Source organism: Neoarius graeffei, chromosome 8, assembly GCF_027579695.1.
Source record: "Neoarius graeffei isolate fNeoGra1 chromosome 8, fNeoGra1.pri, whole genome shotgun sequence".
NCBI classification, from domain to species: domain Eukaryota; kingdom Metazoa; phylum Chordata; class Actinopteri; order Siluriformes; family Ariidae; genus Neoarius; species Neoarius graeffei.
The window spans coordinates 87,849,577-87,867,724 of NC_083576.1; the positions used below are offsets into that span (position 1 = coordinate 87,849,577).

Below are 18,148 nucleotides of genomic sequence, written 5' to 3' on the forward strand. Positions count from 1 at the left end.
AAACCAAAAAGTTCTATTTTGGTCTCATCCGTCCACAAAACATTTTTCCAATAGCCTTCTGGCTTGTCCACGTGATCTTTAGCAAACTGCATATGGGCAGCTTTTTGGAGAGCAGTGGCTTTCTCCTTGCAACCCTGCCATGCACACCATTGTTGTTCAGTGTTCTCCTGATGGTGGACTCATGAACACTGACATTAGCCAATGTGAGAGAGGCCTTCAGTTGCTTAGAAGTTACCCTGGGGTCCTTTGTGACCTTGCTGACTATTATCCGCCTTGCTCTTGGAGTGATCTTTGTTGGTCGCCCACTCCTGGGGAGGGTAACAGTGGTCTTGAATGTCCTCCATTTGTACACAATCTGTCTAACTGTGGATTGGTGGAGTCCAAACTCTTTAGAGATGGTTTTGTAACCTTTTCCAGCCTGATGAGCATCAACAATGCTTTTCCTGAGGTCCTCAGAAATCTCCTTTGTTCGTGCCATCATACACTTCCACAAACGTGTTGTGAAGATCAGACTTGGATAGATCCCTGTTCTTTAAATAAAACAGGGTGCCCACTCACACCTGATTGTCATCCCATTGATTGAAAACACTTGACTCTAATTTCACCTTCAAATTAACTGCTAATCCTAGAGGCTCACATACTTTTGCCACTCACAGATATGTAATATTGGATCATTTTCCTCAATAAATAAACAAACAATCAAGTATAATATTTTTGTCTCATTTGTTTAACTGGGTTCTCTTTATCTACTTTTAGGACTTGTGTGAAAATCTGATGATGTTTTAGGTCATATTTATGCAGAAATATAGAAAATTCTAAAGGGTTCACAAACTTTCAAGCACCACTGTAGCAGCTATTAACATCTGCTACGGACCAACTCCAACAGTGAGTTCCTATTCACTCCGAGGTACCCGGGTGTACATGGAGTGTCAGGGAATGATCTGAGCCACTTATCAAGTTCTGTCTTGAACCTCGTCAGGGTAGGGATTGCCTTGTACCCCATTACAAACTGCAGGAGGGCATCAGTCAAGCAGAACACCAGATTCTCTTCAAGTTGAGAAGAGTGTTATGGAGATTGCATGTCACAAACAGGACTGCTGTACGGCCTCTTGGTTCCTGCAAGTTGTGGTTTGATGTTCAGACTGGTATGAGACACAAGGGTCAATTATAGTATCACTTCGTCTATTAATCATATTGAGAGATCAAGTTATTAAAACTGGGGGGGGGGGGGGGGGGGGAAGGATCATGAAATGAAAGAAATTTGCTTACGTAGCAGTTATCGAGTCTGACCCACTGACCTTGACCAACTCTGTCCATGGTGCTGAATGAACATGTATTAAAATTAAATCTAGGGTTGGGGGTGTCGTGGCTCAGTTGGATAAGGCGTCATACCATAAATCCGGGGACCCGGGTTCGATTCCGGCCTGAGGTCATTTCCCGATCCCTCCCCGTCTCTCTCTCCCGCTCATTTCCTGTCTCTACACTGTCCTATCCAATAAAGGTGAAAAAAGCCCCCAAAAAATCTTAAAAAAAAAAAAATAAAATAAAATAAATAAATCTAGGTAAGACAGGAGGTGATGGCAGTATCAAGGCGCCCCAAAGAGATAAAAGTGGAAGTCGATGGAGTCATACTGAAGCAAGTCAAGGAATTATTTGACAGCAAGGTTACACATGAGAATGCCGTTTTGGAGCAAATCAAGGAAACCTGAATTTCCCCCTTCTAAAAGGCAAACGCATACCTAGAAAAGTGAAAATATGCACATACAAGACCATTTGTGACCAATACTGTGTTACAGCTGCAAAGCATGGACCCTTACATCAAAGCACAAGAGCAGGGTGCAGGCGGTGGAGATCAGAATTCTACGAATGACCAAACTCAACAAAATCAGTAATGGGGAAAAAATTAGACAAGAACTGGCGGTGGGTGGAGAATATCCTCAGTTTTGTGGAGCGTGCTCAACTTGGATGATTTGGTCATATGATGAGAAGGGACAACCAACAGGTACCACAGAAATGGTTCATCTGGAACCTGTAGTACAGCCAAGAAAACGAGGGATCCAAGAGATTACCAAGTCACACAACACGATCAATATCCTTGGACTTCATAATAGAAGCCGAATTATGTAAAGACCGCGATAAACGGAAAAAGCTCATCTGCTGACAGGTGTTAGGTGAGAATCAACGAATTGGTTGAAAATGTAAATAGAGACATTTATAATTTGGAAATAAATCAATTCAACGATATAGTTCATGAGTAAAATCTAAAGAAGGAAAGAAATCTTCCTCAATTAAAAAAAAAAAAAAAAGGGAAAAAGATTAATGAGCAAGAGGAGACAAAATATTCACTAAAATGTTGGACCTTCATAAATAAGTTCTATGGAAATATAAAAAGATTTGTAAAGGATCGATAACACCTGGAACGAGGAGACCCCTTTCGATCCATGTAAACTTAAGGATGTTTACAATCATAAAAAATATTCCCCCCCCCCACACTTCTAGCTTACTTGCACAATTAGTTTATTTCTGGACTATTTTAGGACCTCTGTGGAGATTGCTCAAGAACTATAAAAACTACCTGGCTAGTAATTACAAAATCCTCATGGAAATGCATGGCACCCCCCCCCTTTTCTTCTAAATACATCATTCTTCCTGCAGGAAACAGTTTCATATAATGACTATCCTATTAGAAAAGAGAAACTGATTGCTTTGTGCTTATGAGAAGAAAACAAAAATCCATCAGTGAAACTCTCCACAGTGACAACACAATACACATTCCCACCAGAATCACCATTGCCTAGTTTACCTTTTAGAAGCATCTCCTAAATACACTTTCCTTCAATCTACCAGCACAGAGAGAGAAAAAAAAAAAAAATTCCTTAAACTCCAGAACAGAAGGGGGGGAAAAAGATTAAATGACTATTTTGTTAGACATAAAATACTTCACATAAAAATTGTACACACATCTTCAGTGCAGCGTTCACAGGTTTGAAGCTTCTGTAATTCATCTTCATGATTAGTAGTAAACTATGTACAGATGGCTTGGTTTATGGCCAGCTTTACCTTCTGATGACATGAGCTCTTCCAGGAGATCTGCACTCATGATTTCTGCACAGAAAAAACAGGAAACAGAAATAACCACCACCTCGTCTGCACTCGTCTCGTACTATGATACAAGCCACGACATTTCAAAGGTACATTACGTAAGATTTGTGAAGAATAGGACGAACAGTTAAACGATACATTTTCCCTCCTTTTTACAACCCTAGTTCCAAAAAAGTTGGGGGACAAATAAAAACAATGCAATAATTTGCAAATTATGGAAACCCTATGTTTCATTGAAAAAGAGTCCATAGACAACACATCAAAATGGCGAAACTGAGAAATATTATTGTTTTTTGAAAAATATGCGCTCATTTTGATTTGAGCAACACGTTTCAGAAAAGTTGGGACAGGGGCGTGTTTACTAGCCTGGGCCCGCCCATCCTAAGTGTGACGCAACACGAGGACCTGTTGCGAACTTAGTCTGGCAAGGCAAGCTATCTACAGCTTTTCCAAGCTCCCGAAAAATCGGGAGCCAATCAACTTTGAGCATCTCCAACGGCCCTGGGTAGAGGCGTGTTCAAGGCACTGACGTAGTAGAACTGCGACTGGAAGCCATAGATTGTTTACAGAATCTATGCCGGAAGCGCTTCATTCACGAATGCTGTATTGAAAGCATTCAACGGGAAGTTCTCATTGAAAACGGAGCAAAGAGCAGCCCTGGAGGTATTTATTGAAAGGAAGGACGTTTTCGCCTTGCTTCCGACCGGCTTCGGTAAGAGTTTAATAATAGGATGTCTATGGTTTAATCTACCAGTTAGCCCCGTCGCGTCACATACGTCAGAGGAAAGAGTGATGTGATTGGTTTAAGCTTCGTCACAGCCTTTTCTGGCTTCGACCAGTAGCAAACTGAGGCGTTTCAACCACACGCTTTGGGAAACGGTTGGGCTTAATAGCTTTGCCAGACCAAATGCTCGCAGAGCTTTGAAGTCGCGTTAGCCAGACTACGTGTTTACTACTGTGTTGCATCACCTCTACTTTTAACAACACTCTAATCGTTTGGGAACCGAGGAGACCAATTGCTGTAGTTTTGAGGGAGAAAAAAAAAAAAAAAAGTGTTGTCCCATTCATTCCTGAGATACAATTTCAGTTGCTCAACATTTCGGGGTCTCCTTGGTTATATTTTGTGCTTCATAACACGCTAAATGTTTTAAATGGGAGACAGGTCTGGACTGCAGCAGGCCAGTTTAGCACCTGGACTCTTACTACGGAGCCATGCAGTTTTAATATGTGCAGAAAGTGGTTTGGCATTGTCTTGCTGAAAGAAGGAAGGCCTTCCCTGAAAAAGCTGGATGGCAACATATTGCTTTGAAACGTGTTCATATCATTCAGCATTAATGATGCATTCCTGGATGTACAAGCTACCCATGTCATGCACCCTCATACCATCACAGATGCTGTGCTTCATAATGCGCCAAACGTTTTAAAATGGGAGACAGGTCTGGACTGCAGTCTAGGATGGATTTGTAGACCCTTGATGTTGACACGAACGAGAGGCAAAAGAATGTAGTCCAGCACAATGAATAGGAAAGGAAAAGCAAGTCTATCACCTTGAAGAACTCCTGTAGTGATGTCAAGGAAGTCTGTTTCACCATCTGATGTTATAACTGTGGCCTTGGTTTCTTTGGAGAGCGCTCTTATCGCTTCAACGATTGGTTGTGGGATGCCAGAGTACACTTGGTTTATATCGTAATATTGAACAATTTTAACACACATTACAGATTTTCCTCGTACTGTGCAGACCTACTACTTTACAAATTTTTGTTTTTTTAGCTACGCAATACACTTGTTCTGAGATAAGGGTTTAAACTGTGCTAATGCAGCATGTCGGATAGTGAACAAAACTACAATAACATGTTTATTTAAACATAGCTTGTCCGAGTGCGAGTCTCCGTAACATTTCAAAACTGTAAAAATGAATAAAATAAAATCTAATATTTATAAAATTAATTTGTAAAATAAATAAAAACAAAACAGAAGAAGATTGGAAGTGTTTTTCTCTCCCCCATTTGTATCTAGTGACCCACACATGGAGAGCCTCCAATTTGGGAACCCCTGTGTTTTATGGTAGTTAATGTCAAGTAAACATCAATTTTATCTACTAAATGAAAATGCCCAAAGTGTACACACATTCCAATTGGAATAATGAGGAATTTTCCCTCTGACACGATACTACTCCCCCCCCAAAGACGCTACTCCGTCACATATTGAACGAGAAACACAGTCTTACCTTTAGTAGGATCAAACATTTCTGAAAGTTCTTTGGGGAGATCTAGCACTAAAAAGAAATGAAAAACAATAAAGTTAGCTTAATTAAAATAAAATAAAGCCACAAAGCAACTTCAGCAAATGTAGAAATCGCTAAGCGCAGTTTAGTTTTTATTCATCAGTGTACAAAACAGGCTGCACGCTCACACTCTGAAGGGTCGGCTTTGATTGGTTCAAAAACAGCTGAGGACTCGGGAAGCGACGAGCTGCTGTCCAATGAGGCTGAGGACTGAAGTTGCTGGCTGACCTCTGCTGAATTCTGATTGGCCGATGTGTCTAAGGGGGCAGCGCTGGGGGCTTCTATCACACAGAAAGACAGACAGACAGACACTGAGAATGTAGGACGGTCACAAGACAAAACCAAAAGGTAGAGAAGATTTAAGAAGATCAGGAGGTGCTCCAGTCCAGGTCTGGGAAGCTCAAGTCCCTAAATGGTGTCCAGTAAGATTATTGGAAATGTATTACTGCCATTTTATCTGTCCCTTAACATGAAAGAGAAAACCGCTGGCTCACAAAACGTAAAAGGTTTTTTCTGCCCAGATGTACAATCGCAGTGCTGCTCCTGGAATCAAAATACTGCCAGATGTACACTACCGAACAAAAGCTTGGGGTCACTTTGAAATGTCCTTATTTTTGAAAGAAAAGCACTGTTCTTTTCAATGAAGATCACTTTAAACTAATCAGAAATCCACTCTATACATTGCTAATGTGGTAAATGACTATTCTAGCTGCAAATGTCTGGTTTTTGGTGCAATATCTCCATAGGTGTATAGAGGCCCATTTCCAGCAACTCTCACTCCAGTGTTCTAATGGTACAATGTGTTTGCTCATTGCCTCAGAAGGCTAATGGATGATTAGAAAACCCTTGTACAATCATGTTAGCACAGCTGAAAACAGTTGAGCTCTTTAGAGAAGCTATAAAACTGACCTTCCTTTGAGCAGATTGAGTTTCTGGAGCATCACATTTGTGGGGTCGATTAAATGCTCAAAATGGCCAGAAAAATGTCTTGACTATATTTTCTATTCATTTTACAACTTATGGTGGGAAATAAAAGTGACTTTTCATGGAAAACACAGAATTGTCTGGGTGACCCCAAACTTTTGAACAGTAGTGTAGCTTTAAATTTTTCATATTTAGCTTAAGGAGCTTGTGTCGATTTTAACTACCGTATTCACTGAGTGAGGATTTAAAGGACAAAAGTTTAGGAAGAGTTTGAAAATAATTTTTAAATCTACACACACACACACACACATGCTAGGGCTGTAACGATACACCCAACTCACGATTCGAATCGCGATTTTTGACCCACGATTCGATACGCCCACGATTTTTTTAAAAATGTTTTTTTTAAAGTAGTAAATTTGACTTATTAACATTTACTTACTTACATTAACTATTTAATAACAAATAATTCAGACCACTGCAGAGAATGAGTAATATGTATGCAAAAATGAACAAATGCATATCCAAAGATTGTTTTATTTCTCAAAATAATACTGTTGAGCCAGAAGCTCTGTTTCTTTCGGTTCTGAAAAAGTCATTTTTCCAAATCATGTAAATCCGTTAAGATTTTTTTTTTTTGGGGGGGGGGGGGGGCGGGGGGGGGGGCCGGCTCTCTCACTGTCTCACTCTCATAGAGCCAATGATTTTCTGTGATCGCGGAAAACAGATGGAAATTCCGGAATTTTTGTGGTGAAACATTGCTCGCGTGTCAAAATGTAACTGCCGCAGAAGGCTTCCGCCCAAGCAGACATGCCTTCAGTGTTGCCAGATATTGCTAACGTTTTCCACCCCAAAATATGTTCAAAACCAGCCAAAAAGCACCTAAACCTGCCCAATCTGGCAACACTGCATGCCTTTCCGGTCAAGTGACTGTGATTGGCTTGTGGCACACCTAGCCAGCCAATGAGCTGCTTGTTTACAGATTCGCTCCCCGCGTCGCAACCAGAATGGCGACCGCTTAAAAGAAATGAATGCTCTGCCAGTGGCGAGTGTGGACGTTGCATGACTCGTAGAAGATTGTCGCAGGTCGGCGAAAAAACGACTTACTAACAGATATAAAAAAATAAATGTGATTTAAGTAAGTTTAAAATGTAATTTAAATAAAAAGTATTCATAAATTGAAGTTTGGAAGCACCTCTGTTTTTGGGCTGAGGAGAAGTTTGAAAGGGTGTACCGCGATTCTGCCTTCTTGTATCGCGATACGGATCGTGGCTCTGCGTATCGCGATTTCGATACGCATATCGTTACAGCCCTAATACATGCACAAGTTTTCTATACAATCAATCCATTATTTGAAAACTCCAGTTCTACTCCCCACACACCAGCAATGGCATGATGCAACCGGATGATCGCAGCCATGATGATAAAGTGTGGCAGTGTTTGAGAAATTCAACAACATTCAAACTAGCAAACTGCCCACCCCCCAAAAAAATTTAATTAATGAAAAAAAACAAATTTTTAAATTCCTTTTCGTATTTCTACAAATCTTCTCTTGAATTTAGTCTTGGTAAGTCCCCACTTATGCTACCGTGTGCTTCCTCAGACACACGAACAACATCTTCATAGAGCTTCATAGAACAATGAAAACTGTCCTAAATGTGTCCAACATGAATTTTCTTCTTAAAAAGCACCCCACCCACCCGCACAAACAAAAATAACTGGCAATGTTTCAAAAACGAACTCGTACTGGAATGAGTGGAAATGACTACAGAAAGCTCTAAAAGGTTTGGTGTGAAACCTGTAGCGGGAGCAGCAGTTGTGTTCGCGGGCCTCTGGTTATTAACAGCTGGACTCGTCGTACTGTTGCCTGCATGCTTGGTGGTGAGGGCAGTGACGGGAGCAGATGGTGCAGAAGCTGAGGAAGCTGGGAGACTCTGGAGCAGGTCTTCCGGAGGGGGAACAGGTAACACGACCGGAGAGGAGCTGGCTGGGTCCTTATTCACCAGGAGAACATCGATTGGGCCTGAGGAACTTTTCAAGTGGATCTGGTACTTCTTTTGCCCGTTTACAACCTGAAACGGGAAAGAAATTCATTATTACCAGGAAAATAATCAGCAAGTAAACGAGCAGAGTAGGCATTGCGTTTCACATACCCCTTTTCCACCAAATCAGTTCCAGGGCTGGTTCGGGGCCAGTGCTGGTGCTGGTTCACAACTCGTTCAACTTGCGAGCCAGCTGAGAACCAGTTTGCTTTTCCATAGCTTGCAGGGCTAAGCGAAGCCACGTCATTACGTCACTACGTTTGCATTAACCTTGGCGCGAATATTAAAGCAAAAACAACACGGAAGAAGCAGCAGCGGCAACAACAATAATAATAATGGAGGACTTCGCGTTTGTACAGCTGCTGCTTCTCATCGCTTAAAAATGGCGATCTTTCGTGGTCTTATTATTGTTGGTCTTAACAACTCCGCCCCCCCGCTGACATAAGCGGTTCTTTCCTCTGGCCCAGCAGAGAGTTGGTGCTAGCCTGGAACCGGTTTTTCTGGCCCCAGAGCCAGTTCTTTGTCAGTGGAAACAGAAAACCCGGTTCCAAACTAAGCACTGGCCCCGAACCAGCCCTGGAACTGCTTTGGTGGAAAAGGGGCAACAGTGACGTACAGTGTATGATCAGACCCTCACTGCTGATTTTACCTGATCAGCTTTAGCGGTGTTCCCAGAAATATTTCATTACACTTCCCTCTCTTTTCATTTTCACTCATTTATAAACAGACAAGTGTGCTATTGTGATTTTTTTTACATTATGTACAGGCATGTGATTGGCAAAGAACACAAAAGGCAGGAAAACGTACAAAGCGCAGAGAACAGCATGGCAGAGACCCCCCCACCCCAAACTCCTGGACCGGGATCCCTGCGGCTTTTTGCAGTTGTGTAAACATGACTAGTTTACTTTATTCTATCCACATTCGCTGGATATGAGCAATCGCACAATTCTGATTGGCTACTCTACAACTCAGCCATCAGCTCATATACCATGAGTAGAGCAGAACAAAATGGCAGAGCGTGTTGCTGAACCAACCGAGGAGGAAATAAAAACTCTACTTGAAAATAAAACCCCCCAAAAATCAACAAAATATGGAATAAAAAAAAAAAAAAAAGTAGTATCATCTGATGGTAAGAACATCTCTTCCCCCCCCCCTCCCCCAAGAATCATTATTATCGTATTTTTCACAAATTGCTCCTGTCGTTTCGCCGGTTTATTTACAATCTACACGGAAATGATTTTGTTGGACGTTTTGTATAAAGATTTTATTTATTGAACTTGCAAAAAATAAAAATGCTCCATTTCTCAAAATCCAGTGAATGTGGATAAAATAAAACAGTCATTCCACTCAATCTTTTGTGGAACTCTAGGAGCTACGCTCCTCCTCGGCTATCAGCTCATGGATGACAATTTCATAGAAGAACTGCTAATTATTACTGTTAAGTTAAAAAATCAATAACTGATCTGATTGGTCAATTCTCAAAGTTGACCTGCATTTTGTACATATAGCATACACATTACAATAACAGCAACAACTGTCGCCAGGCAAAACAAACCTCGCCCAGTAGCACTTACGATGAATATGAAGGAAGATGTTTTGGGGCGGGGGGAGAGAAAAATCGGTACCCTATGGGTCCATGTGGCCACTGCTTATATTTTATTTATTTAAAAAAAAAAAAAAAGTTCTGGGGGTGGCACGGTGGTGTAGTGGTTAGCGCTGTCGCCTCACAGCAAGAAGGTCCTGGGTTCGAGCCCCGGGGCCGGCGAGGGCCTTTCTGTGTGGAGTTTGCATGTTCTCCCCGTGTCCGCGTGGGTTTCCTCCGGGTGCTCCGGTTTCCCCCACAGTCCAAAGACATGCAGGTTAGGTTAACTGGTGACTCTAAATTGACCGTAGGTGTGAATGTGAGTGTGAATGGTTGTCTGTGTCTATGTGTCAGCCCTGTGATGACCTGGCGACTTGTCCAGGGTGTACCCCGCCTTTCGCCCGTAGTCAGCTGGGATAGGCTCCAGCTTGCCTGCGACCCTGTAGAAGGATAAAGCGGCTAGAGATAATGAGATAATGAGATGAGATGAAAAAAAGTTCTCTGATCCCATGTCCATACAGTTAAAAAATAAATAAATAAAATTCCCTCAATGATGCAGTAGTCACAAAAATGAAGCGTAAACCAAAAATGAACAATTTAAAAGTCACAGAAGTAAAATATACCAAGCATCTGTACTTTATTTTACTCTACTCTTAGTTTTCGAAACTGAAACCTCCGAACCGAGGCTGACATGCACACGCTGTCGCCATGACCCAAACTCTTACTTCCTGGAAATGGCCCGGTGCTAGAGCTCAGTGGAACGCACTTTCCGTCTGTAGTAAGCATAAACATGTCTGAAAGCCATTTCTTTAGTCCATTTATTTCAAACGGTGAACCAAATTGCATATACTCACCGGCCATTTTAATAGGAACGTGTATGTGCAATTGTTACACTCGTATCATGATGACATAACGGCTAGTGCGTCTATATGAGGCAGTAGACACAACAAAAACGATTTTGACCTTTTTGGTGACCTTGACCAGATGACCCTCAAAATGTTGGAGGTTCTATTTGAGACCAATGCCCATCTATCCTGAAAGTTTCATGAAGATTGGTCTAGCCGTTTTCCCGTAATATTTTTAACAAAGAAACAAAGAAACCTGACTGAAAACAATACTTCGCCCCCTGGTGTACTCCGTCCTAAGTGAGATAATAATAATAATAATAATAATAATAATAATGATAATAATTAGGGCTGTAACGATACACCCAACTCACGATTCGATTCGTATCATGATTTTTGACCCACGATTCGATACGCCCACGATTTTTTAAAAAATGTTTTTTTAAAGTAGTAAATTTGACTTATTAACATTTACTTACTTACATTAACTATTTAATAACAAATAATTCAGACCACTGCAGAGAATGAGTAATATGTATGCAAAAATGAACAAATGTATATCCAAAGATTGTTTTATTTCTCAAAATAATACTGTTGAGCCGGAAGCTCTGTTTCTTTCGGTTCTGAAAAAGTCATTTTTCCAAATCGTGTAAATCCGTTAAGATTTTTTTTTTTGGGGGGGGTGGCTCTCTCACTGTCTCACTCTCATAGAGCCAATGATTTACTGTGATCGCGGAAAACAGATGGAAATTACGGAATTTTTATGGTGAAACATTGCTCGCGTGTCAAAATGTAACTGCCGCAGAAGGCTTCCGCCCAAGCAGACATGCCTTCAGTGTTGCCAGATATTGCTAACGTTTTCCACCCCAAAATATGTTCAAAACAGCCAAATAACACCTAAACCTGCCCAATCTGGCAACACTGCATGCCTTTCCGGTCAAGTGATTGTAATTGGCTTGTGGCACACCTAGCCAGCCAATGAGCTGCTTGTTTACAGATTCGCTCCCCGCGTCGCAACCAGAATGGCGACCGCTTAAAAGAAATGAATGCTCTGCCAGTGGCGAGTGTGGACGTTGCGTGACTCGCAGAAGATTGTCGCAGGTCGGCGAAAAAACGACTTACTAATAGATATAAAAAAATAAAAGTAATTTAAGTAAGTTTAAAATGTAATTTAAATAAAAAGTAAAGTATTCATAAATTGAAGTTTGGAAGCGCCTCTGTTTTTGGGCTGAGGAGAAGTTTGAAAGGGTGTACCGCGATTCTGCCTTCTTGTATCGCGATACGGATCGTGGCTCTGCGTATCGCGATTTCGATACGCATATCGTTACAGCCCTAATAATAATAATAATAATAATAATAATAAAGTCTTGACACACCGACAGGGCTGGAGTGGGACACACACAAAGCCATTTTGAAACTAACAAAATCAGTCAGTCAGTCATTCATAAACATCCCTGTAACGCTCTGAAAATCTCTTGATGCTAAAATTAACAGTAAACTGAAAGCAGCTTAGGGCAGCACGGTGGTGTAGTGGTTAGCGCTGTCGCCTCACAGCAAGAAGGTCCGGGTTCGAGCCCCGGGGCCGGCGAGGGCCTTTCTGTGCGGAGTTTGCATGTTCTCCCCGTGTCCGCGTGGGTTTCCTCCGGGTGCTCCGGTTTCCCCCACAGTCCAAAGACATGCAGGTTAGGTTAACTGGTGACTCTAAATTGACCGTAGGTGTGAATGTGAGTGTGAATGGTTGTCTGTGTCTATGTGTCAGCCCTGTGATGACCTGGCGACTTGTCCAGGGTGTACCCCGCCTTTCACCCGTAGTCGGCTGGGATAGGATCCAGCTTGCCTGCGACCCTGTAGAAGGATAAAGCGGCTAGAGATAATGAGATGAGATGAAAGCAGCTTAAAGAAGAGAAAGGAAAAGACAGGCTGCTTGGAGATTGTAGGTAACCTGAACTGACATTATTTGCACTGGGATGATTGAGTGCTATACAGATTCCCGTCTCAGCAGCTGCATCGCCATCATTTCGGCGTGTTGCTGTCACAAACACTCGTCTAACTGTAAACCTGTACATGTGTCATGTGATCTGTCTGGAATTTCAGAGGGATGTTTTCATTGCGTTCTGTCCAGGGACGCATGTTTGCATATGCGAGTATGCAGCTCAGAGCACAGCTCCCTGCAACCGATACCGCAACAAGTCGTTCCAGGTTAGTCTGCCAACTAATTTTACTGCATCCCTGATCTGCAGCCTGCTAGGAATTCTTATGCCACGCCGGCATCGCGTACCTGAATTATCCGATCCTGAGATATAGCAGCTCGTTCATATCCCCGCCCTCAAAGATTTTTATGGATCTGTAGAGTGATGCTTGAAAGTTTGTGAACCCTTTAGAATTTTCTATATTTCTGCATAAATATGACCTAAAACATCATCAGATTTTCACACAAGTCCTTTAGGTCATATTTATGCAGAAATATAGAAAATTCTAAAGGGTTCACAAACTTAAGCACCACTGTAGCTCTTCACAGACTTTCAGGAAGCCATTTTCTCATCATTTTGTGAATCCAGGCCAAAAACATTCTCATAAACCATATCCAGTAATCTGCTCAGTGCCGACCCACTGGTTATCACACATAGTCAGAAATTTGTTGACGCACTGAGCAAGCAGATGCGCCTCAAAGTGAAACCAAAGAGCTGAGAGGGAGAAGAAGGCCTGCACTTACAGACTCCGGCATTGGCACTTCTAGCTGTGTGCCTGAAGGTGCTCGGATCGCGAGCAGAGTGTCACCTAGAGGCAGAAATAGGAGAGAGAAAGAGATGCGACTCTACATGAATGTATGTTTTCTTTAAATGCTACACACACTGTACAATCAGAGCATCTAGACTCAACGTAGTTTGCATGCATGCAGTAGTGGTGATCTTCCACAACTCTGTGCATGCATGTTAACATGTTAATGAAAGACAAAAAGAATCTACCTTTAAAGCAGTTACAGAGGTCTTGATGCGTCACGTAGGCCAGAGTACGACTCGTTAAGGACGTAACAAAAGCAACACCACCACGTCTACGGCTGCTTTCACACTGGGGAGGTTTTCCCTCAACCATTTTTTTTTTTAAAAACCTCATGACCAATCAGGTTGCAAATTAGAGGCAAGTGAGAAAGAACAAACATGAATGAAAAACAAAAGACTTTGTACTGAGCGAATGTGGAATTGAAAATAATTCAGTGTTACCATTCCACTTTAGATAAAATTAACAGCCTATGCATTTACTGGACGTTCACTGTGACTGCGTATGGCCAAGATACAAAGCTACAGTGAAGGCAAACAACCTCCATCTCATCTGGATCGTTTATCATTTTTATAATACGAAAATAAAAAGCATCCTGACCGCAAAGAGAAAAGTCTCATTAATGTGAAATGTTTGTTAATAAGTGCACGTAAGTAAATAAATGATTTAAACCGGATGGCGCGAGTTGTATATAAATCTGCAGGAACTCATCAATTGAACACTTTCAAGTCTGAGGATCACATAAGTGTGGGTCCTCATATGAAAACACACACACACTTAGGTGGTGTTTACATTAGATCGTATCCGTCTCGTTTTCGTCGCGGATGCACTGTCCGTGCACATTAAAATGCCGGGAAACGACTCCACAGGCGGAACAACTTGAATCCGCCAGGGCCCACGTATTCAACCCAGTTCGTATCTGATCCGGTGCTGTGCTGAGCTCTAGCTGACGTCGTTATTGGACAACGTCACTGACATCCACCTTCCTGATTCGCTGGCGTTGGGATCACACACACAGTGGCTCAGTCCCGAATCACTGCTCGTGCGCTTCACTCGCGCGCTCTGTGAGCTGCGCAGGGCCGGAGTGCGCACCCTCCAGAGGGCACTCACTGTTCAGGGCGGAGTGATTTGGAGCGCAGGAGGAAGCGCTGAGCCGCACTGAGGTTTATTTACACATTTCAACTTATTTACCTCCTTCAGGCGCTTAAACTCAGTGAGAACATGAACATCACAGCCAGGTGTGTTTATCTGCTGGAGAAGGTGTTCGCTTGCCATCCTTCCACTTGCAAGTGGTGAGTGACTTGCGCATGCCCGATATGCACTGGGATCATGTGACGTGCCGTCTAATTAGTCATGTGATTAGCGTATCCGTGTATTGGCGTTGCTGTGTGCACGCAAATCGTTTTAAAAACATTAATCTGATGATCCGCTGATACGGTCTAATGTAAACACCACCTTAGGAACCACATTTCTTGCTCTTACATACAAACCATTAACGAAGGAATTTGTTCTTATCCAGCTTGATAAACGAGGCCAGTGAGAGTCGAGGCACGATCTCGTTTCTTATCTTTTCTTTAAGCACTTTCAAACTGTAAACAGATTTTTAAGCAAGTTTTCACTTTTACCCAGAGTCAAGAATGCGTAGCTGTGCATCAACTTTTACCAGAGGATTTATTATTTAGATTTAAAGGGCTGATGACACGAACATGACTCTATGCAATTTCTTAAACTATACAACATGGCAAACTTGTTAGATTTCTGTTATAATTACGTGAAAAGCAGCTGTTGTTACGCGAATATCCAACTTTTAATTGCACAGCGCAAGAAAACTGGGTCCGTGGCTCGCGGCCATGTTGCGACGTCAGCGGGAGAACACGCTGCGGTTCACTGGCTGTTCTACTCAATGGAAATGGCGCATGAAAACGCCGGTGAACTCTCTAGTGCTAGCTCTTCCTCTTCTGGGAGTCTAGAATTGTGTTGATCTCTTCCGAACAGAATCTATGATAGCCTACCCTCTTTACCCTTTGCCTCTCGTTGCTAGGCGGCAGTTACATGAAAGCCGCAAGCTTTCACAAGCAAATACATGACTGATATCACGCCGACTTTATGATTACATTTATGATTATCACGTAGAATCTATAGCTCTACGTACCTTTATCTTATGTCGTTTCACAACACATGTTCTGACAGGAGGACTGTCTTTGGATCCGGCGTAGCTACTAGTAGACCCCCTCCGGAATACTGGCAGTGTTGCCAGATTGGGATTTTTCCCGACCAGTTGAGCGGTTTCAAGTGCATTTTGGTGGGTTTTGAACATATTTTGGGCTGGAAAACGTCAGCAGTATCTGTTGCCAGATACTGCTGACGTTTTCCAGCCCAAAATATGTTCAAAACCCACCAAAATGCACTTGAAACCGCTCAACTGGGCAGGAAAAATCCCAATCTGGCAACACTGTGTAGGCACTGCTGATGGTAGCAACACACGTTTGTGCTGAACTGAACACCCAAGAGATTCCTTTAAGCTGGGAAGGGTGTCAAAACAATCCAAATCGAAGTGTTCAGAGCACAGGACGGATGTTGGTGAGGGCTCCCACTTGTCACGAGTGCACCTGACTTGCTTCACCCACTTCGCATGCAGCTCGGGATCTCTGGGAAACTTGAATAAACTTACCCCATCCTTGTAGGTTTTGGAGCAAAAGCCGGCAACACAACGCGAAGGCATAATAACTATCTATATATATCTATCTATATATATATATATATATATATATATATATATATATATATATATATATATATATATATCACAGGTGGCTTCTCCAGTGAGGAGAGGGAGGAAGATCCTCCTTAAAAATTCTAAGAATAAAAAGTTGAAATTGTCTTGACCAATTTAATGAATTGCTGTCCTTGAATATTACTATTTTACTGCCAAATACGACATGTACATTATATTCGTTTCTCTGGGTGAAATTACATTAGCACCCCCTATCGCTCGCTATTAGAAATTACTGCACGGAGGATCTTCCTCCCTTCGGCTCCCATTCACTCCGATTCAAACAGTCTCCGGCACTGGCGGCTCGTGGTTAACATAGACTTCAATGAGAGAGAGGAGGAAAATCCTCCTCTAAGAGGGTGGGACTAGCTAAGAGATCTGACAAGTGCTACAAAATATCAACCAATAGGCTGCAGCCCTCGTTGCGCAATGAACCAATAAGTAGAGGCCTTAGCTGCCTGGGGGGAGGGGTTATCTTATCAAACTTAACTTCTAGATCCGGTGACTCGGGCACTTCGGCAGTCAGAGTGAGAACGGCAAGGTGGAAGTGGATTGACTATGTTATAGATATTCTACGAATAAAGTAATGGAAACAGAGGACGTGGTGAATGTTTTGCTTGCAAAACCCTTCCATGGGCTGAGCTACAAACATGGCCGCCAGGTTTGCTTCATTAAATACGGAAGATTTTGAGAGAATTTTGAAAGAGAAAGATGTGTTGAACACCTGAAAGTAATGTGTACAGCAGCTATAAAAAGTGTACACACCCCGTTAAAATGATAGGTTTTTCAACTATTATCAACTCAACCCGTGCGTGTAACTATAGCCGGTCCAGCAGGCGCGGTCGCATTGGGGCCCGTGACCTTCAACCAAGCATTCCTTCCTCCCTCACTTTTACAAAAGCCAGCCGCTACTGATATATATATATATATATATATATATATATATATATATATATATATATATATATATATATATATATATAAAATATAATGATAAACTGAACACCTGTCGCATCAACAATAAACTGGTAAGTTAGGAGGAAGGTTCTTTCGCTGACGTCATATAGCCCCTCCTCCTCCTGGGTGCTGCAGCCCCGTCAAATTTGCCCAAATAGCCGCGTTTTTCATAAATCGTGAATTAATATATGGATCATCGGGAATTACTTTTTATGTTATAAAACATCGCCAAAGATTTCAAAAACGTGTCATCAGCACTTTAACCCCTTCATGCACTTATGGACAGTGCTCGAGGGATGGGATGTAAATCACCTCCAGTAACGCTCTCAAGTGATTTATAAATTAACAAGTTCATTTCTGTCATCAGTTTTGTTATGCTAATAACCATGTCATAAGTTTTTCTTTGGCCTTTGCTCAAGGGCACTTCAGCCAGCCCTGCTGGTCCAGGGAATTGAACCAGCAACCTTTTGGTCCCAAAGACGTTTCTCTAACCATTAGGCCATGGCTTCCCCAAAACAATACTATTTGTTGTCAATATTTATGAACTCATAAAAATATTGAGCCGGACACGAATCAGATTTTTTTTTGAGCTAGTGGTGATGTTGGGAAGATCTTTTTCCTCATTACAACAGTCTTACTGTGTAAATTTTGCATGAAACGTGTTCAACATGAGATATTTTAGACCAGAATGTTAGGCCGAATCCCATTTCACCCCTTGGACCAACCCCTTGGCCCTTCCCCTCCATTTTGCGCGTTCACGTGAAGGGGTATCCCAATCCCAGTTAACGCGGAGGGGTAGGGGAAGGGGTAGGGCTTCTGTACCCCTCCAAACGGAGATTTTCCTGGAGCTGACTCCGAACG

The 18,148-nt window shown here is 42.2% G+C and overlaps 1 protein-coding gene across 1 annotated transcript in view; it reads right to left on the reverse strand.

The window, feature by feature from the left end:
• e2f4 (E2F transcription factor 4) overlaps nt 1-18,148 on the reverse strand; it is a 32,975-nt gene that overhangs the window by 3,362 nt on the left and 11,465 nt on the right. Inside the window, exons 4-9 of the mRNA XM_060928442.1 lie at nt 13,746-13,789; nt 13,493-13,557; nt 8,109-8,382; nt 5,515-5,667; nt 5,330-5,377; nt 3,061-3,105 (exon numbers count right to left, since the gene is read on the reverse strand). Coding sequence (XP_060784425.1) covers nt 3,061-3,105; nt 5,330-5,377; nt 5,515-5,667; nt 8,109-8,382; nt 13,493-13,557; nt 13,746-13,789 — 629 coding nt within the window. The remainder of the gene's footprint in view (nt 1-3,060; nt 3,106-5,329; nt 5,378-5,514; nt 5,668-8,108; nt 8,383-13,492; nt 13,558-13,745; nt 13,790-18,148) is intronic.